This window comes from Oryx dammah, unplaced genomic scaffold (genome assembly GCF_014754425.2).
Source record: "Oryx dammah isolate SB20612 unplaced genomic scaffold, SCBI_Odam_1.1 HiC_scaffold_11216, whole genome shotgun sequence".
Taxonomy (NCBI): Eukaryota; Metazoa; Chordata; class Mammalia; order Artiodactyla; family Bovidae; genus Oryx; species Oryx dammah.
In genome coordinates, this window is record NW_024080609.1 from 40,064 (window position 1) to 60,490 (window position 20,427).

The 20,427-nt window shown below is 52.1% G+C and overlaps 2 protein-coding genes across 2 annotated transcripts; one reads left to right on the forward strand and one right to left on the reverse strand.

Annotated features, from left to right (window-relative positions):
- Nucleotides 1-348: 348 nt before the first annotated feature.
- Nucleotides 349-15,075, forward strand: LOC120861049 (protein FAM151A-like). Its single transcript, XM_040236733.1, has 8 exons — nucleotides 349-466; nucleotides 1,852-1,998; nucleotides 7,056-7,208; nucleotides 8,186-8,345; nucleotides 9,799-10,023; nucleotides 12,914-13,053; nucleotides 13,789-13,932; nucleotides 14,329-15,075. The coding sequence occupies exons 1-8, from the start codon at nucleotides 349-351 to the stop codon at nucleotides 15,000-15,002; spliced, it is 1,761 nt and encodes a 586-aa protein (XP_040092667.1). The 3' UTR covers nucleotides 15,003-15,075.
- Nucleotides 13,280-20,267, reverse strand: LOC120861052 (acyl-coenzyme A thioesterase 11-like). Its single transcript, XM_040236735.1, has 6 exons — nucleotides 20,190-20,267; nucleotides 19,788-19,871; nucleotides 18,709-18,842; nucleotides 17,447-17,578; nucleotides 16,649-16,775; nucleotides 13,280-15,299 (listed from the first exon to the last, which is right to left on the reverse strand). Exons 1-6 carry the CDS (start codon nucleotides 20,223-20,225, stop codon nucleotides 15,144-15,146), a joined length of 669 nt encoding a protein of 222 aa, XP_040092669.1. The 5' UTR covers nucleotides 20,226-20,267; the 3' UTR covers nucleotides 13,280-15,143.
- Between the last annotated feature and the right edge of the window lie 160 nt (nucleotides 20,268-20,427).

Sequence of the window (20,427 nt, forward strand, 5' to 3'; positions counted from 1 at the left end):
TGGGCCCCCAACTCTCAGGCTGGAGCAGACAGGCAGCAGGTTGCTGGAGGGGAGGGCAGTGGTGGCTCCATCTAACATCTGCTGCTGTCTCTTACTGTGCTCAAAGGTCATTTTGGAGGTGGCAGGATTTTCTGCTTGACCTGTTAAGATCCTAGAAGAGAGGGAGGAGGAGGGTGGGAGGTAGGCGGGGCCTCCAAAGCTGTCTTTTGGGACATTCCAGGCCTGCAGGAGCTGTTCTGCCAGGAGAAGATTTAAGCGCCGTCAAGGCTCCTTCCTCCCTCTGGATCCCAGCTCTCAGAGCCGCAAGAGCCTCTGCCCTTTGAGGGGTATTCCCCTCAGCGGGTCATCATGGCCAACAACAAGGGGTGCTGGAAGCGGGCCCTTGTCGGTGGTGTCGGTGCGGTTCTGGTGTTCGCCATCGCGATGATCGTGGTCTTCTCGCTGCAGAAACGTACCATCGTGCCAGGTAGGAGCCCCCAGCTGCGCCATCTGGTCGTCTCCCCCATCTCTCACTCTTTTCCCCCATAAGCTTCTGTCCCCGTCGACAGCCCTGTTGGCCTCTGCCCTCCTCCCCATTGTTGCTGCTCTTCAGTAACTAAGTCGTCTCTGACTCTTTGCGACCCCATGGACTGCAGCACACCAGGCCTCTCTGTCCTTTACCCTCTCCCAGAGCTTGGTAAAAGTCATGCCCTTTGAGTCTATGATTCTACCCAACCATCTCATTCTCTGTCGTCCCTTTCTCCTGCCTTCCATCCTTCCCCTCATCAGAGTCTTTTTCAGTGAGTCCCTCTTCTCATCAGGTGGCCAAAGTATAGGCATTTCAGCTTCAGCATCCGTCCTTCCCATGAGGGTTCAGAGTTGGTTTCCTTTCGAATTGACTACCAAGACTTATCTTCCATCCATAGCTCTACTTGCCCCTCCCATCACCAAGCCCACCAAGATTTGATCTCCAAACAACAGTTTCATTAACTTTGTTTCCCTTCCTCCTTTACCAGGCTTCAGCTATCCTTCCATGCTCCCAGATGGACTCTCCTTGGAGGTCACTCAGGCATCACAAGCTCGGCGGACTGGGCTGAACTTACCCTCACACCCCTGCACCCTCTCCTGATGAAGGGCCTTGCATCCACATGGGGACCTGGGAGCAGCCTCCTCTCCTTCTGCCTCATGCCTATATCTTCAGTCCTGTGCCTCGAGGCTTCTTCCTTCCCATCCTCTATCTCCATTCCCTGCTCACCCTAACTTCTCAGCTCCCCGGCTTCTGCTGGACCCCTGCCTCAGCCCGCCCCTTCCCACACAGTCTCTGCCACCAGCCTGCTCTCACCAATCCATGCTCGCCCTGCCACTGAGGATCACTTTCTAAACACAACCTTGTTTGCTATCTCCAGCACACACCCCATTTTTTTTTGCCGGCACCCAGGGTCCTTTACAGCCAGATCACAGCCCTCTTTTCCAATCTTGTCCTATCTCATTTCTCCGTATCTGTACCAAAGCAATGGCCATTCTTTTAAGCAACCACATTTCCTATGGCCAACCCTTTTTCTTATACTTTCCTCTCTGTCTGGAATAACCTAGTCCCCTCTTTTGGTTAAATTTACACACCCATCCTTCTATGTCTCCCTCAAATATTCCCTTATCAGTGAACTTTCCAATGTCCCCAGGCTGGTCCAGAGCATCCTCAGGACCCCACATGTTTCTCTCTCACAGCACTGATGACTCTGGGGTCCACTGTCTATGCTAGATGGCAGGCTGGACATGGCCCTGGGGCCCAGAGAGGGTTAGTAGGATGTACAGACAAGGTTCTTGGGTTTGGACAAGAACTGATGCTAACAGCCTCCTTGGCCTTGATTCCAGGCTGTGAACAGGATGAGACCTGCCGCTCTGATGCAGACATGCTGGACTACCTGCTAAGCTTGGGTCAGATCAGCCAAAAGGATGGCCTGCTGGTCACCTGGTACCACGGTGCCAACAGCAAGGAGCAGATGAAGGCTGCCCTCAGCAGTAAGTCCAGTTGCCAGGATGGGGCAGGCTGGGGCAGAGGTGGAGAAGATGGAGGGAGGGTGGAGGCAGGGCTAAGACAGCATTACGTGTGAGGTAGCATTAGGATGGGTATGGCCGCATTCTTGCCATCATCCACTTGAGAAAGTGAGGGCTCACTGGTTATGTGACTGGCTCAGGTTGTAGGGAGATGTCTGGGTCCAAGGTCATATCTTGCTGTCATCTTCTCAAGGTAAAAGGAAGGGGCCCCAAATTTGTGCACTCTTCAGAAGTGAGTTTCAGATTCAGTGGCTCTGGTGTGGGACCTGAGAATTTGCATTGTTAGTAAGTTTCCAGGTGGCACTGATGTTATGAGCCCGGAATTACACTTTGAGAACCACTGCTCTACCCCAAACCCTCAATTTTAGGGAAGTTAGATCCTGAGTGGAAGAGGGTCTTGTCCACGGTCACGCAGTAGGTCTGAAGCAGAACAAGACCCAGGCTCAAGGCCTCTGGCTTTTACCTCCTGCAGAATCACCACAGGGGGCCTGGGAGTAAGAGACAAGGAAAGGTTTGCTGAATGAATGAATGAGTCCTTAGGGAGACTTCTTGGAGGAGGCAGGCTTGGTGGTCAGCAGAGGGGAGGGCTTCCGTAGGCTAGGTGGAGCCACTTTGCTACTGCTTCAGGCTAATGGTCAGACTTGGGTGAGGAGGAACTAGAGAACCCTGGGAAGAGGGAGAACTCTTATCTGAGAGATAAGGCCTGAGGGAAGGCAAATAGGCTCTGCCAGCCCCAGGCTCATCTCAGGTAAGTCCACGGGCAGCAGATAAGGATCAGGCCCCACCAAGTTGTGACCTTGGCTAAGAAGAAAGCTAAGGGCCCCAAATAGGTGGTGCCCAATAACCAGAGTCAGTATAGCCACAGGGGAGGGAAGGACCTGAGGCCTTCCATAGGTCCATGGGAGGAGGGTGGCTCCACAGCTGGGGTAGGGATCCTGAGGGGAAGCAATGGTAGGCCGGAGTTAGGCTGGCGAAGTCACACCGGACATCTTTGTGGATGGGAGGGGCCAGAGGTAAGGCTTGGGAGGCAGACAGAAGTGGGCTCAAATTCTACGTTTTACCATTTACCAAAGGAGTGGTTTGGGACAAGTGACTTCACCATCTGCAGCTCAGTTTTTCCCTCTGCCAAATGTGGACTGGTACGATGAAACCAGGGCACTTTTGGTCATGAAAATGTCATTATTAATAATTATGCTGAAACAACAGGAATACCCCAGACTGAGTGGTTTACTCCACGTAGATGATAATTGAAACACAGTGAATGCAACACAACGGATATTTTATTATTTACCTCTAGTAAGTGAGGGAAAGGGGGCACAGAGAAGCCAAGTAACCTGTCCAAGGTCACACAGCTTGCAAGTATTAAAGCGGGGACTGGAAGCTGGCAGCCTTGGGTTCAGCCATGGTGCTCCTCCTCCAGGAGGTGATGTGTAGAGCTCATGGGCGGGGAGGGACGAGGGTGGGAACTTCCTGGGGCTCCCTGTGGAGAGCAGCACTCCTCACTTGTCTGCACTGCTTAGGACCAGGGCTCCTACTGTAGCTGCGGGAACATGAATCTTCCCTCATCGCCTCTTCCCTCACACCCACACCCTGCCTCCCAAACAAGTTGTCTCCCAGATTCAGGATCTGGAAGGCCCTGAACAGGTGTGAACGGCCGTGCAGGAGGAAGCAGGATCCAGGTGCTGATCACAAGGAGGCAGGTTAGGTCCATCCATCTTTAGTCCCCCTCACTGAGCATTTGCTGGGTCCCTGCTCTGCACCCAGCTCAGGAAGAGGTGTAGAAACGAGTGAGACGTGGTCCTGAGTTCAGGGGCTACCAGCATCTCAAGGGAGGCAGCTGGTGCAAGTCAAGCAAGGCAGCAGCTTCAGAGACTCACCGGGACTGAGACCTGGGTTCCAGCCCTGGCTCCCTCCCAGTGTACCGCCACCTTCCCCAGACCGGACTTGGCCCATTTTAGATGGGGAAGGAGACCTCTCAGCTCAGTTCAGTTGTTCAATCGTGTCCGACTCTTTGCGACCCCATGAATCACAGCACACCAGGCCTCCCTGTCCATCACCAACTCCTGCAGTTCACTCAGACTCACATCCATCGAGTTGGTGATGCCATCCAGCCATCTCATCCTCTGTCATCCCCTTCTCCTCCTGCCCCCAATCCCTCCCTACCCTCTTATCTGCCCAGCTACCCACCTGGGGCCTGACTTCTCTGGGCCTTGCTGGGCCCCAAACCCCTCTGGATCCCTCTCTCAGCATTCCTGGGTAACCAAGTTAAGACAAGAAAACCATAGAAATAAAGGTTACCTTAATATAGCCCTTCAGAGTTTACAATCTGTTTTTGTTTTTTAATTTTTATTTTTTTAATACAACATAATTTATGTCCATGTGCTATAGTTAAAGGCCAGAGAGATTCATCCCCATCTTGTCAGCGAGGACACCAAGGATTCCGGAGCATTGGGCCACAGATATAATAGGATGAAATGGGACAGTGCAAAGTGCCTGAAACAGTGCTGGGGACAGCCTGGCACTCAGCTTCCTCTCCCTTCTGGAAATCCAGACACCTAGGCTTCAGAGAAATGTACAAAAATTCTCTGCAACTTTGTGCAAGCTCTGTTACTTTTCTGGACCTGGGCTGGTTGAACTTAACGTTTTTCTCTTTTGGCTGCACTGTGAGGCCTGTGCGATCTTAGTTCCTCGACCAGGAACCAAACTTATGCCATCTGCACTGGGAGGACAGAGTCTTAGCTACTGGACCACCAGGGAAGTCCCTGATCTCAGCTTTTTCTATCGTTCATTTATCCAGTCTTTTACCATCCAACAAACATTTCTGAAACTCCTTTTTTAGGCCTGGTACCATCTTGGCACTGGAAATCCAAGTGATGGGCACCATAGACCTGGAGCCTGCCACCAGCCCTCAGGCTCAGGAAGGATGGTGCTCTATGAGTAGTTACATGGGGGCTGAGCGCTCAAAGGATAAGCTGTCAGCCTGACTTTGACTGAGTGTGTGGTCTAGGGATGGCCTCCTTGATATTTTAAGCCAACACCCACAAATGAGCTGGAGGTGGCTTAGTAAAACTGCGGAGAGAAGAGTGTTGCCATGGCAACAGCCAGGTGTAGGAGCCCAGAGATGGGAGACAAGATATTTGAGCTTCGAGGCTCAAAGTGCGGTCTGTGGACCAGCAGTCTGGGCATCACTGGGGAGCTTGGTAGGTGTCTTGGGCCCCACCCTAGATCTCCTTAGCAGAACTTGCAATTGAACAGTTCCTGGGTGGTTTGTGTGCACACTGATGTTGGAGAAACAGGAGTGGATGAAAGCTAGGTATTGAGGGAGAGAGGGACTCGAGGTGAGAGGGCAGTTTGCCAGGCCTGGTCCTACAGGACCTCACAGACTATGGGGAAGCATTTGGATTGGATTCTCAGGGCTACGGGAAATTTGATTTTTTAACAGAAGTGACAGGATCGGGTATATGGAACCGTCACTCTAGCAGCTATATGCTAAATGGACTTGGAGGGGAGCAGGGCTGCAAGTATAAAACAGAAGAGACCCCTCTGATGCCAACTGTCTTCGATGGGGCAGGAGCTCATAGCGACCCCACCCACCCTCCATTCCACTCACTGATCAGAGAGCCTGGCTTGCTCTTCCCAGTCTGCTTCTCATTCAAAGTCCTTGACTCCCTTCTGGCCTGAACTCTCCCAACAGGAATCACACAGCCACTGGAGGCGTTAACTGCGTACATTTAAAAGACAAAAATAACAATTCTCAGTGCTTTATGGGTGCCTGGAGATGGACCAACTTATGTACTTCTGGCAGGAATATGAGTTAGATGATTTTTTCTAACAGTACTTTGATAATGTGGGCTCTAAAAATGACCCTGCAGACTTCCCTGGTGATACAGTGATTAAGAATCTACCTGCCAGGGAGAGGGAGAGGGTGGGATGATTTGGGAGAATGGCACTGAAACATGTATACTATCGTGTAAGAAACGAATCACCAGTCTATGTTCGATACAGGATACAGGATGCTTGGGGCTGGTGCACCGGGATGATCCAGAGAGATGATATGGGGTGGGAGGTGGGAGGGGGGTTCGGGATTGGGAACTCATGTACACCCATGGCGGATTCATGTCAATGTATGGCAAAACCAATACAGTATTGTAAAGTAAAATAAAGTAAAAATAAAAATTAAAAAAAATAAAAAATAAAATAAACCCTTAAAAAAAAAAAAAAGAATCTACCTGCCAATGCAGGGAACATGGGTTCCATCCCCGGTTCGGGACTAAGCTGATGTGCCGCACTGAGCCTGCGTGCTGGAACACGTGCTGGAACGCGTGCTGGAACACGTGCTGGAACGCGTGCTGGAACACGCGCTGGAACACGCGCTGGAACACGCGCTGGGACGCCTGAAACCCATGCATCTAGAGCCTGTGCTCTACCACCAGAGGGGCACTGCAGGGAGAAGCCCATGCACCGCAATGAAGAGGAGCCCCTGCTTTCCACAACTAGAGAAAGCCCGCTCCCAGCAATGAAGATCCAGCGCAACCAAAAATAATTAATTTTTTTAAAAACAGATCCAGCATGGCCCTGACTCAGATTCCTCAAGTCCTCAAATACCCAGAAAGTCAGAATAAAATATACATCATTATCTGTTAGTAACAAAAATTCAGAGACCACTGAGGCTTCCTAAAAATGTAAGAGTCTCAGGAACGGCAGAGGAGTGGCTGACTGGGACAGGGTGACTGCCCTCAATCAGGGCTTTTGCAGCTTTTTTCTTTTTCATGAAAAGATTGTGAAAATGTGTCAAAATGGAAAGAAAAAGACTAAAACTATAAATGCTGAGTGGTCTCAACTGTGGAAAAACTATACATAGATAAAAATGGAAGAAAATACATCAAAAAGTGAACTATGATGGAAATGTGGGTGAATATTTCCCTTTCTGCTTTTCTGTATTTTTCAAATATTCTATAAGTGTGTAATACTTTGATGATGAGAAAAATTGCTTTAAAAAGTTTCTCTGTCCAATGGAACAGGTAATGTCATGGTCCTGGAGGCAGACATCACAATAGAAGGGCTCGGCACAGTCAACGAGACAGGAGTCCCCATCATGGCGCACCCCCCAGCCATCTACAGTGACAACACCCTAGAGCAGTGGCTGGAGGCTGTGCTGGCCTCTTCCCAGAAGGGTAAGGACTTCTCTCAGCCCCTCCCCAGCTGCCCACCCCTCTGGTCCTGAGGCCTCATGGGCAGGGGTCCCTCTACTAGGAGACAAGTCCAATGACTGTCAGGAGTTGCTCTTGCCTTAACTTTCCAGACCACTCTAGAGGCCTGGGCTCAGGGAAGATGGGTGAAATGAGGGATGTAAACATGCAGGGTAAGCTGCAAAGGGCCAAACATGAGCATTCGGGCTCTGAATCCATGGAACTGGATACAACATGCTCAAAGCCAATTTCACCTTCTCCTCCCCTGTCTCTTTGCCTGTTACTGTCAGAATCCAGGCATCAGCCTAATGCCTCTCCCTCATCCCTGCATCTACTCAGCTGCTGCCTCTGCCAATTCTAACCCTGAACCCTACCCCCGATCCAGTCCCATTCACATCATCTTTCTCCTGGACCTCCTTCCTCACTGGCTTCCTGCCTCCTTCCTTAGCCCCTACCTGGGTGAGCTTTCCAAAATGCTAACCGTCGTGTCACTCCCCTGCTTTAATCCTCCATGGCTCCCTATGTTGTCAACATATTTGATCCCTTTGGCCTGGCTTTCTAAGTTCTTCTCTAATTCTTCAGCCTGACTCTGTGCTATTCAGGCTTGGGTGGCTTAGGACCCTCTGAGCCTGCCTGTCCAAGAGTCACAGTCCCTTTTCATCAGATTCTTGACAATACCTGCAACAGCCCCAAGTCCCAAGCCCTTAGCCATCATTTGCTTCTTCCCCTTCGGGATGAGGGATGGAGGAACACTCCTACACGGGCAAGTCTTTCTCCCCAGGAGAGTTCCGCCTGTTTGAAGCCTTCTTCACACCCACCCAGAATTCTGTCCCTGTCTTCCCTCCCACCCCTGACACACACAGCATACCTGCTCTCTCTGTCCCAGGAAGTCATGTTTTCTGTTTCCTTCTTCCTTGAGCACAAGGGACCAATTTCCCAAGCCCTTGGCCCTCTCCCCACAGGCATCAAACTAGACTTCAAGACCATCAAGGCTGTGGGCCCCTCCCTGGACCTCCTTCGGCGGCTGACAGAGGAGGGGAAAGTTCGAAGGCCTGTGTGGATCAATGCTGACATCCAGAGGGGTCCCAATGTGGACATCTCAATAGAGGTCAATGCCACACAGTGAGTATTCGCCTCTCTGCTCCAGCTTGTCCAGTCTGTTCCTTTCAACATCTGGTACAGCAGGTGCTCAGGGGACCTTTGCTGAGTTTGCCTCCAGCCACACCAGGTCGTCTGACCTCTGAGCCTTCACATATCCTGTTCCCTCTGCCTTGAATGCTCTTCCACCATTTCCTGGTGAACCAGACATTACCTGCCCCAGAAACTTCCCTGATGTCCAAGGGTGCTGAGGACCCTTCCTCACACTTTCTCCTAACAGTCCTGATTTCACAAAGCTATCACTGTTGGATTACGGGTTTGTCCCCTTACTATAATGTTTATTCCCGGATGGCAAACAGTGACCAGGGAAACCCTGGTCTAGCAACCCAGGGCCTGCTAGAAAAGTCTAAAGCACTAACTCCTTCCCCAGCCTCCCCCTCCCACCCCCCAGCCGCCCCCCAGATCCCAGTACTGCCAAAAACAGCACTTACATAACACCAGCTGCATGGTGCGCTCAAGTTTACAGAGGGCCACATGAAAGCAAAGAATATATCTGAGTTCATCTTCCCATAGAAATGCCAGGTTAAGAGCATTTTTTCCTAACCGTTTTGCAGATAAGAAAGCAGACAATAACTGAGGCTCAATCTGTTGAATTTTTATTATCTGTCACACGCATTGTTTTAAGTAGTCTAGTTGTAGAGTACCATTTAACTCTTACAATGAGAATGAGGTAGGTACTATTATTATTTTTTAATATAGGAATTATCTCACTGAAGTTAAATGACCTGCCTACATCTAATAATTGGCAGAGCAAACATACAAAGCCAGGTCTTTCTGACTCCAGCTGTCTACTGTCCATCTCCATTCATCCGTCCACCCATCCATCCATTAAACCATCTTTCCAACCAGTCAGCTAACAATACATCCACCCAGTATTTATCTAGTCTTTAACTGTGGTGCATTTGGAAAGCAGCAGTTTAAAAATGTAGTCAGTGGCCCAAGATTTTTAAAATGGATGATCTTCTTGGAGTGAATGTTACTCAATCTGCGAGGCGGAGAGGGTAATATTATTTGCCTGTTCAAATTTGTAATAGTTCAAAATTTGAATGACATTTTTAACTATCTGAAAATTCAGACTCTCACAGCTGGCAGCACAGATCCCACACCTGGGGATTGGATGCATCTCCTCATCCACATGGGGATGTTTGAGAAGCCCTGTCCTGCCTGAAAGGATGCCACTTTTTAAGAATCAACGAGGTTCCGTGAGCTGCCCAGGGTCATAGTCAGGACTCAGACCCAGGCCTCAGTGGCTCCAAAGTCCATGCCTTAACATGGGACTTGGAGCAACCCACCCTGTTCTTCAGGCCTGTGCTCTAATATCTAGATACGATAGATCCTGCCTCTTCCGAGCACTCTGATGGGAACCCAGGAAATGAGGAAGGGGCTCTCAAAGACCAGCATCTCTGATTCTCTGCAGGTTCCTGGCCTTGGTCCAGGAGAAGTATCCTGAGGCAACCCTGTCTCCAGGCTGGACCACCCGGTACCTGCGCTTGTTCCCAAATGGGACATATACCCGGGCCATGGTGGAGAAGATGCAGGAGCTGGTGGGAGCGCTACCCCAGAAGGTGACCTTCCCCGTGCGGGCCGTCATGGTCAGGGCGGCCTGGCCCCACTTCAGCTGGCTGCTTGGCCAATCTGACAGGTGAGAACGCCCAGGCCCTTGCCCCCCCCCCCCAATCTCACTCCCAGGCCTTGAACCCCCAGCAAGATCCCAGAGGCTGATGGCTAGAAGGGTCTTCATGATCATCTGGCCCAACCTCTGCTGGTGCTCACATTCTCTAGCGTCCCTGCTTTCCGCTCGTACACCTCTGGTAATGGGTAGCTATCACTTGAGGCAGCCTGTCCAGGGGAAAGTGTTTATTTTTTTCTGCTTATTTGTTTTGGGCCCCACTACACACCATGTGGGATCTTAGTTCCAAACCAGGGATCAAACCAGCAACCCCTGCAGTGGAAGCAGTCTTTACCCCTGGACCACTAGGGAAGTTCCAGAAAGTGTTTATACTGAGAGGCAATTTGCCTCCCACAGCTTCCTCTCTTGGGAGCCAGCTATTCTTTGAGGGTGTGCAGACTGCACCTATAGCCTCTGCCCCCATAGCTCTGTGGGATTGGGGGAGCCCACCCTCCCCGCAACTCTGCACTGGCCCGAGCTGCCCAGCACCACCTTTCTCAGCCTCTCCCCACTGGAGGCCACTCCCTTCCCTCTTCACGTGTGTGTGTCAGTGACTCAGTCGTGTCCGACTCTCTGTGACCCCATGGACTGTAGCCCTCCAGGCTCTTCTGTCCATGGGATTCTCCAGGCAAGAATACTGGAGTGGGTTGCCATTTCCTTCTCCAGTTCCCTCTTCATACCTGACCTCTAATCCAAGTCCCGCCGCCCCCCACCCCCGAGCCCATCTCTTCTGTCCTTATCTCTTTGCTAAGTTGTTCAGTCTCTGAGTCTTGTCTGACTCTTCGTGACCCTATGAACTGCACCACGCTAGGCTTCCCTGTCCTTCACCACCTCCCAAAGCTTTCTCAAACTCATGTCCATTCAGTCAGTGATGCCATCTAACCATCTCATCGTCTGTTGTCCCCTTTTCCTCTGCCTTCAATCTTTCCCACTATCAGGGCCTTTTCCAATGAGTCAGCTCTTCGCATCAGGTGGCCAAAGCATTGGAATTCAACTCTTCAGCATCAGTCCTTCCAACGAATATTCAGGACTGATTTCCTTTAGGATTGACTGATTGGATCACCTTGCTGTCCACAGGACTCTCAAGAGTCTTCTCTAACACCACAGTTCAAAAGCATCCATTCTTCAGCACTCAGCCTTCTTTATGGTCCAACTCTCACATCCGTACATGACTAGTGGTAAAACCATACCTTTGACGATCTGGACTTTTGTCAACAAAGTAATGTCTCTGCCTTTTAATATGCTCTCTAGGTTTGTCAAAGCTTTTCTTCCAAGGAGCAAGTGTTTTAATTTCATGGCTGCATTGCCCTTCTTTGGGACTTGAATGAAAACTGACCTTTTCCAGTCCTGTGGCTACTGCCGAGTTTTCCAATTTTGCTGGTATACTGAGTGCACCACTTTAATAGCATTTTTTAGGATTTAAAATTGCTCAACTGGAATTCCATCACATCACCTCCATTAGCTTTGTTCATAGTGATGCTTCCTAAGGCCCATTTGACTTCACACTCCAGAATGTCTGGATCTAAGTGAGTGATCACACCATCGTGGTTATCCAGGTCATTAAGATTTTTTTTTTTTGTATAGTTTTTCTGTGTATTCTTTTTTTCTCTCTCTCTGTATTCTTGCCACCTCTTTTTAATATCTTCTGCTTCTGTTAGGTCCATACCATTTCTGTCCTCAATTGCGCCCAATCATATGAAATGGTCCCTTGGTGTCTCTAATTTTCTTGATATCTAGTCTTTCTCTTTCTTTTGTTTTCCTCTATTTCTTTGCAGTATTCACTTAGAAAGGTTTTATTTCTCCTTGTTATTTTCTGGAGCTCTGCATTCAAATGGGTATACCTTTCTTTATCTCCTTTGCCTTCGCTTCTTTTCTCAGCTATTTGTAAGGTCTCCTCAAACAACCACTTTGCCTTTTTTGTGTTTTTCTTGGGGATGGTTTTGATCACTGCCTACTGTACAATATTACAAACCTCCATCCATATTTCTTCAGGCACTCTATCAGATCTAATCCCTTGAATCTATTTGTCATTTTCACTGTATAATCATAAGGGATTTAAGTCTTACCTGAATGGCCTAGAGGTTTTCCCTACTTTCTTCAATTTAAGTCTGAATTTGGCAATGAATTCATGATCTGAGCGACAGTCAGTGTTTTTGCTGACTGTATAGAGCTTCTCCATCTTTGGCTGCAAAGAATATAATCAATCTGATTTCAGTATTGACCATCTGGTGATGTCTGTGTATAGAGTATCTCTTGTGTTGTTGGAAGAGGATGTTTGCTATGACCAATGCATATTCTTGGCAAAATTCTGTTAGCCTTTGCCTGTCTCACTTTGTAATTGCCTATTATTCCAAGTATTTCTAGACTTCCTACTCTTGCATCCAGTCCCCTATGATGAAAAGGACATCTTTTCTTCAGCACTAGTGGTTGGGGCATAGGCTTGGATTACTGTGATACTGAATGGCTTGCCCTGGAAACAAACATTCTGCCATTTTGAGACTGCACCCAAGTACTGCATTTCGGACTCTTTTGTTGACTATTAGGGCTACTCCATTTCTTCTAAGGGATTCTTGCCCACAGTGTAGATATAATGCTCATCTGAATTGAATCCGCCCATTCCCATCCATTTTAGTTCACTGATTCCTAAAATGTGTCTTTGTGGGTCCTCTTTCCTAACAGGGCCCACAAATAGACACTCCAAGTGGGGAGGCAGAACAGTCCATCTCCCCTCCTTCTTAGCCTCTGCCCTCAGTCAGGGTTCCCAAGGCCTCCCCACCTCAGCTCAGGGTCACTTCTGAGCATGGGGGAGGGGCTAAGGGCTGCTGGCCCCACACAGGCTCTGAGCTGGCTCTCTGGACCCCAGGTACACCCTCACGATGTGGCAGTCGGCCTCGGACCCCGTGTCAGTGGACGACCTCCTCTACATCCGGGACAACACCGCCCCCCACCAAGTCTACTATGACCTCTTTGAGCCTCTCCTGTCGAAGTTTAAGCAGCTCGCCAGTAGGGAGAGGTCTCGGGATGGGAAAGGGCGGTGGGGTGGATTCTGAACAGGGCAGCACCTAGTAAATATGGGAGCAGAGCTCGGTGCGGCAGGCCAATGAAAGGGGAAAATCCTACGTGAGATAGGAAGAAGGAACCACTTGAAGAATCCATTGTATGCCAGACCCTGGGATGGAATGCTAAGCTCCATAGATCCGTGAAGCAGAGGTTCCATTTTACAGATAGATAAACAGAACAGTTATATAATTTATACAAAGTTGTCCAGCTTAAACGAGGCACAGCTCCTACTGGAAACAGCAAATTCCAAACCCTTGCAGTACAGTTCGTCTGAGGGTTGCTCTAGCATTTCAGAGAACGGCTCCTCCCCTGTACCTGCTAATCAATGATGCTTGTTCCTTTGTCCAAAGCCCCTGTTCCCTTGACTCCAAACCTAGGAGAGCCTGCAATCAGGCCATCTCAAGGGGACCCATCAGACCCAACATTCCTGCTCTGGGAGCCATCTAGGTGAGAGGGAGGAATACCAGCTTTGGGGCCCGACTGACTTGGCTCCGTCAAGCTCCAATCCCAGCAACCCTGCCCACTGGCTGTAGGACCTTGGGCAAGTCACCCGTCACCTACAAAACAGGGAACTCCAGCTCCCTGGAACTTTGCTGTGAGGCTTAGAGAGGACTCATGGTGTACAGAAGGCCTCCGTGAAAGGTAGTGGCCTCTTCATCTTGGCAATCTGACCCACAGTGAATACCTCACGGAAGCAAAGCTACTACACTGGGGGCAGCCTGATCCCTGCTCTCCAGCACCCTGGGGACGAGGGTCTGAGCGTGGAGTGGCTGGTTCCTGACATCCAGGGCAATGGAAGCACAGCAACAGTGCAGCTCCCAGGTAAGGTCTGCCTGCAGCCCCTGTGCTCCTAGCTCAACTGCAAGGGTTACCTCGGGGTAGCTACCTCAGGTCTCTGTTACCATCGCAACGTGGCTGCAAGGTGGGGGAGCAGTGTTGTCAAAAGTAGGGGGCTCCTGGCCTTTGGACCAGCACTTGTGAGGCTTCGGGCACATGGTGCTACAAGAGAGGTGGGCACGGCCTCAGCGCTGAGCTAGCGGCTCACTGGGCCATTCTGATGAGCCCCAGGCACATTCGCAAAGCAGCCCTTCCACCTGGAACCCAGACCCAATCAACAGACCCCATTACCTCCTGCTGTCCCTTTACCTTCAGCAAGGGCCTCTGACACCCCATGATAGCCCCAACCCCAGACACTGTTGCCTCCACTACCTCTTCCAGACCGAGAAGGCATGATCCTGCTGGACGTGGGCCTCCAGAAGCCTGCAGCTGGGGACCCCGTGCCCATCGTCCGCACCCCAGATGGCCGTGCCCTGGCGCTGGAGTCCTGCCTGCAGCAGCTGGCCTCGCACCCCGGACGCTGGGGGGTCCACGTGCACATAGCAGAGCCCACCGCCCTGCGGCCGGCGCTGGCCATGCTGGCCACCCTCTCTGTGCTCGGCCGCCTGTCTAGGCCTGTGTGGGTCGGTGCCACAGTCTCCCACGGGAGTTTCAGGGTCCCTGGCTACGTGACTGGCAGGGAGTTGCTTACAGCTGTGGCCGACGTGTTCCCCCATGTGACGGTGGCACCAGGCTGGCCCGAGGAAGTGCTGGGCAGTGGCTACAGGGAGCAGCTGCTCACAGATATGCTGGAGCTGTGCCAGGGCCTCTGGCAACCCGTGTCCTTCCAGCTGCAGGCTGGGCCTCTGGGCCAGAGCCCCGCTGGAGTCGTGGCCCGGCTGCTGGAAGCTTCTCCCCGGGCCACGGTCACGGTGGAACACAGCCCTGGCCGGGGCCTCTATGCGTCTGTGCGGGCAGCGCTGCTGGCAGCCAGGGCCGTGAAGAAGACCCGAGTCTACTACAGGCTACCCCAGAGCTACCGCCAAGACTTGCTGGCGGATGTTGGCACACACTGATGCACCCAGGTGGCCTGGTGGACCCCAGCTTCCCACGGGGCGGCAGGAAGGAATAAATGCCTCTGCTTCCTCAGTGCACTGCACGCATGTCCTTGGGGCAGGATGGAGTGGGAGTGGACGTCAGGTGGCCAGGGACGATGCTTAGAGGGTCTGGAGGCTGGGGGCCAGGTCGTTCCGGTTGTCCAAGAGGAACTGTTCGCAAGCCTTGAAGGTGGTGTAGAACTCAGAGGAGAGGCCGGTCACATTGGTGGTCACATACTTGAGAACGCCCGGGGTGGCCTGGTTGTAGTAGGACACCTGCGGGATGGGAAGCCACACCCAGGGAGGAGGGGGTGGGGGCGGTAAGAGGGTACTGAGTGGGCATGAAGCAGGCAGTTGGCATCTTTGTGTCCAGCTCTTTGGGACCACATGAACTTGTAGTCCTCCAGGCTCCTCTGTCCATGGCCTTCTCCAGGCAAGAATACTGGAATGGGTTGCCATTTCCTTCCCTGGAGGATCGTCCTGACCCAGGGATAGAACTGGGGTTTCCGCTTTGCAGACAGATTATTTACTGTCTTTAGCCACCATGGAATCCCACTCACCTGCTAGGAAGGCAGCAAATACCAGCAGCGCCTGGGGCCTTTGAAGACTGCATGATTGGCGGGCGTGACCTCCTATAGCTGGACTCCCCTGACCCCTCCTCTGGGTGCTGACAACCCTGGCTTCCCTCTGTCACCCACACTATACTCTCATCTTGTGTGTCCCCTCTCTAGCCCAGAAGCTCTGGAGGACTGGGTCTCCAGAGCCAAGCATAAAACTCCTTTAAATGAAGGTGCTACCGTTAGAATATGGCTTCCCAGGTGGCAGTAGTGGTAAAGACTCTACCTGCCCATGCAGCAGACCCAGGAGACCAGGGTTTGATATCAGGGCTGTGAAGAGCCCCTAGAGAAAGAAATGGCAACCCACTCCAATATTGTCTGGAAAAATCCCATGGACAGGAACCTGGCAGGCTAGAGTCCATGGTGTGGCAGAATAAGCCCTTGTCAGCAAATCTGCAGCAAGCAGAACAACCCCAGGCTAGGTTAGCAAATGTCCAGGTCTCTACATGGGGTGTCTCAGGGCCCTAACAGCTGCTGTGATCTGAGGAAGGGGCACTGAGTTTCCCAGCTAGCCCACTTTCAGCCAGCCAGGTAGTTTCATGGGCACTGAGGGCCTTCCTAGACATGAAAGGGGTACATAAGTAAGAAGATGGAGTTTCAGTGACTTTCCTGTAGCTCAAACAGTAAAGAATCTGCTCGTAATGCAGGAAACCAGGGTTCAATCCTTGGGAAGATCCTCTGAAGAAGGGAACTGCAATCCACTCCAGTATTCTTACCTGGGGAATCCCATAGAGGAGCCTGGCGGGCTACAGTCCACGGGATTGCAAAAATACAACTGAGCAACTAACACACAGGCCTGGTTCAACTGTGTCCTTGGACTTGTCTCTGCACAGATTAGGTCTTATTGAAGGCTCCTTTCTAGGCCCTGATACTCTTAGGCTCCCTACAGCTGGAAGAGAGCTTACTGGCCAGTGAGAGTGCTGAGGTGTGGACAGCGTTGAGCTCTGGACACAAGTGTGGCTTTGGGGTGAATCTGGGTGGGAAGGGCAACGAGACACTAGGCCTCACCTTGGTTAACTGGTCCCCCTCGCGCCAGAAGCAGAAGCCTGAGCAGACAGTCTCCCCACGCCGGTACTCTGGGCTCTCGCGGTGCGTGGGCAGCGTAACTGACCTCAGCGCAATGACATAGGGTTCCCTGTATGGAAGAAGTGTGCAGAGGGGGCACGGGAAAGAGTGAAGGCAGCTTCCAGAAGCCCCTGCCAGCACTAACCAGGGCTCCGCTGTAGGGATGCGCTCGCCAGAGTCTAAGGCACACAGCCTGGCTCCAGGTCAAGCTGCAAAGGAGGTTCTAGACAGGAGGTGCCTGTGGCTGCGTAGTTCTGAACTCATCAGATACCAGCATGACTGCACTGTGGACCTTCTGGAAACATTCTCTGCCTCCCTCTCCCCGCCCCGGGGAAGCAGTGCTGCATTTTGGATTTTCGTGCTTCATCTTTTTGCCTGTCTCTAGCACAAGTGATGCCATTTCTCCAGCATCCTCACCATGGTGCAGCTGGGAGCCTTACCACCCTTCAGACAACATGGGGCTTTCAGAGGCTGGAGGCCAAGGAATGGGCCATGTGAGAGTTGGCCTGTCCATGACCTGGGGCAAGGCACCCTCACCACACCAGGGACAGAGACCACCCTGCTTTAGAGCATGAGTGACCACAAAGGGCAGTAAGTCCTCTTCTTCTCCATTCTACCCACAGTAAGACCACGGCCACCGATCTTACACTGAGGCCCTGAGGCCATAGGAAAGAGGGCTGACTACTTGGATGTCCCCTCCCTGGGGAGGAAGATCTCCCAGCCCAGCAGGCATGCACGCACCCGATGTCACAAGGCTTCCGTCGAGAGGCCAGAATGATGAAGTCCTGGGGCTTGGGGTCACCACCGAGGGCGGGGCTGATGACATGGTAGATGGCATCATCCTCATCCACCTGCTGCACTAGCTCCACGCTCCTGTGCGGAGTCCAGAGGGGTCACAGAGGCTCCGGGTGTGACAGCAGCGTTGACCCAGCCACTCCCCTGCCCCCATGCTTCAGCCACCCTGAGCACATGCTTGGGGGATATATCAACCCCAGACCACTCAACAGGGACCACAGGAGGGCAGAAAAGCCTGGCCAAAGGGGACATACACACCTGGGCTCGTAGACACATACACAAGCAAATAAACCCCACTTGTGGGCACACGTGCAGAAATACATGGACACCCACTGATGCATACACAGTACTATAGATGTCTGTCTGTGTCCGTGCAAATGCACATACACGGATGTCTAACAGCTTACAGGTACTATCTCCTTTAACGTCACATCAGCCCAAGCAGTTGGTACTCTGAGTATCCCTATTTAATAGATGAAGGGACTGGGACTCAGAAAAGTAACTCACCCATGGCCACAGAGCTAATAAGGAAGCAGGTCTGGGATGTGCACAGGTTGGGTGCCAGAGCTGTGCCCCTCAGATGTGGGTACACTACACACATGTGCCCAGGTAGACACACCCAGGCTTATACCAACACACACTCACAAGGACATCCTTGCAGAGACACAACATGTCCAAACCTGCCACTTTCCCTTCACATATCGACATGAAGAATTGGCAAGCTTGGTAAATTGAGCAAACTGGACATTCTCTGAGCTACCCTGAGTCTGGGAGGAGTACCCACGTACCCCCTCCACTTCCCAACCACCTGCCCAAGCAGCCCCCAAGCCCCCTCTCAGAAGGCAGAACTCAGTTTGAAAACCACTGATCTACCCCTATGTGCAAATACATACCCACACCTCAAGTACCCATTTTAAGAGGAGGGAAACTGAGGCCCAGAAAGGACATGACTGGCCCATGGTCACATAGTTAGTTGGGCCAGGCCCCCACCTCCAATTCCAGGCTCAGTCCCTGCCCTGAGGGCTTGGAATACCCATGACTCAGATACTCACCTAAAACATAACCATAGCACCTGCCCTCCCATAACCCACCCCTAGATAAAAGCCAGCAGGGGGCCCAGAGCAGTAGGGGAGGGCTCAGCAGGAGGAGACACCCCAGGGCCCCTTCCCCACCCCCACTCTCCTGTACCCCCGCCCTCCGGCACCCACCGGCAGTGCTTGTCCCACTCGGGCCTCCGGCGGAGGTCAGAGAGCAGCAGGAATGCCTGGGCTGTGTCCACGTGCACCAGCATCTCCATGTGGAAGGAGAGGAACTTGTCCTCCTCTAGAGTGTACAGGCGGACCTGCACGGGACAGAGGGCAGCCTCGTTCCCTTGTCTCCTCCTCAGACTGTGCTGGGGACCCGGGCTGGAAGTCAGGGCTGCGCTGATTGCTGTGTGTCTGTGAACAAGTGACTCAACCTCTCTGAGCCTCAATGGCAGCCCCGTGAAAAATGAGAGATTCAGCGCAAAGTGGATAGGAAGGTGTCTGAAGAAGCAGGGACTTCATGGACAAGCCCACTAGTCAGATGGAATGGTACTTGATGTGAAACGGAACGCACTCGTCCCTTCCCACAGGTGAATGCACTGTGCCTAAGGAAATACGTCAAAGGCTACATACTGCACGACTCCCTTTACTGCACATTCTTAAACAGACCAAACGAAGGCACGGAAAACTGGTCTGTGCTTTCCAGGGACTGGGGTGGGAAGAGGCTTGATCACAAAGGAGCCAGAAAAATTGGGGGTTTATGGAAATGCTCCGTATCTTGATTACTGTCGTGATGATGTTAACTTCATGTGCTTTCCACACTAGCAGGATTACACACTAAAAGGGGAAAGTTTTACTGTATGTAAATTATGCCTCAATTTTTTTAAATATTGAAAATTTTCTTTTTAAAAATAAAAAGATAAAGAAGCAGTAACTAACGCAAAACCAGAATGGATCCTCAGAGCCAGGCGTCCATCCAGCCACTGATGTCACTGTGGGGAGGTGACCCATCCCAGGACACAGGCAAAAGTGGCAGAGCTCAAGCCCCTCCTCAGCCCACCCTTGCCCCCAGCCCCCAGCCGAGCCACGCCAGGCCTTGAGGGGTGGGCATGCTTCTACAACTGGGGTGGTTTCATGACTCTCCCAGGGCCTTCTAGGGAACCCCGCTCTGACCTGAGTGGTTCGAGAGGGTTTCACGGCTCACAGTCAACACCTCTGGCTGCTCAAAGGGGGAAGGAAAGCTGGGAGGGTGGGCCCGCTACCTGGTTGCTCTCTGAGGACAGTACCCAGTTGTCCTTGGCCACGAGCATCTTCAGGGAGGAGACGTTGTTGTAGCTCAGGCACACCTGCACGGACACACAGAGCAACCTCACCCTCCCCTCCTCGGGGGCTCCGCGCCAGGGCCCCTCTGATGGGTGGAGAGGAAGCTGCACGTGAAGGAAGAAGCCCTGGGCTTTGGGAAGGGGGCCCGGGCTGGGCCAGAGTCCTCCTCCCCTTGGGGCCTCAGCTCGCTCCTGCCAAGCAGGGGGACACAGGAAAGCCCCTGGCTCACCAGGCCAGCCTTGAGGCAGAGTTTCCTGTCCCCTTTGGGCCTCCTCCAAGAAGGGAGGGCTGGGGGTCCCTGACAGGTCTGAAGGCTGTCCGCACAGAGCAGAAGGCCTTACCTGGTTGCTAGGATCCCAGGGGACAGAGAGGGGCATCTCCGCCTGCTTACAGGACACGATGTACTTCCTGGGAGAGGGAAGATGACAACCTTGGTCCCTCTGGGGCCCACCTCTTCTCAGCAGGCTGACTGTGTGCCAGGCCCTGTGCTCAGCCCAGCAGGGTGGGAGGCACCCCTATCTGGCCAGGGAGACTGGGTGGGCACACAGAAAACAGCAGCTGAGGACACGCACACTCAGA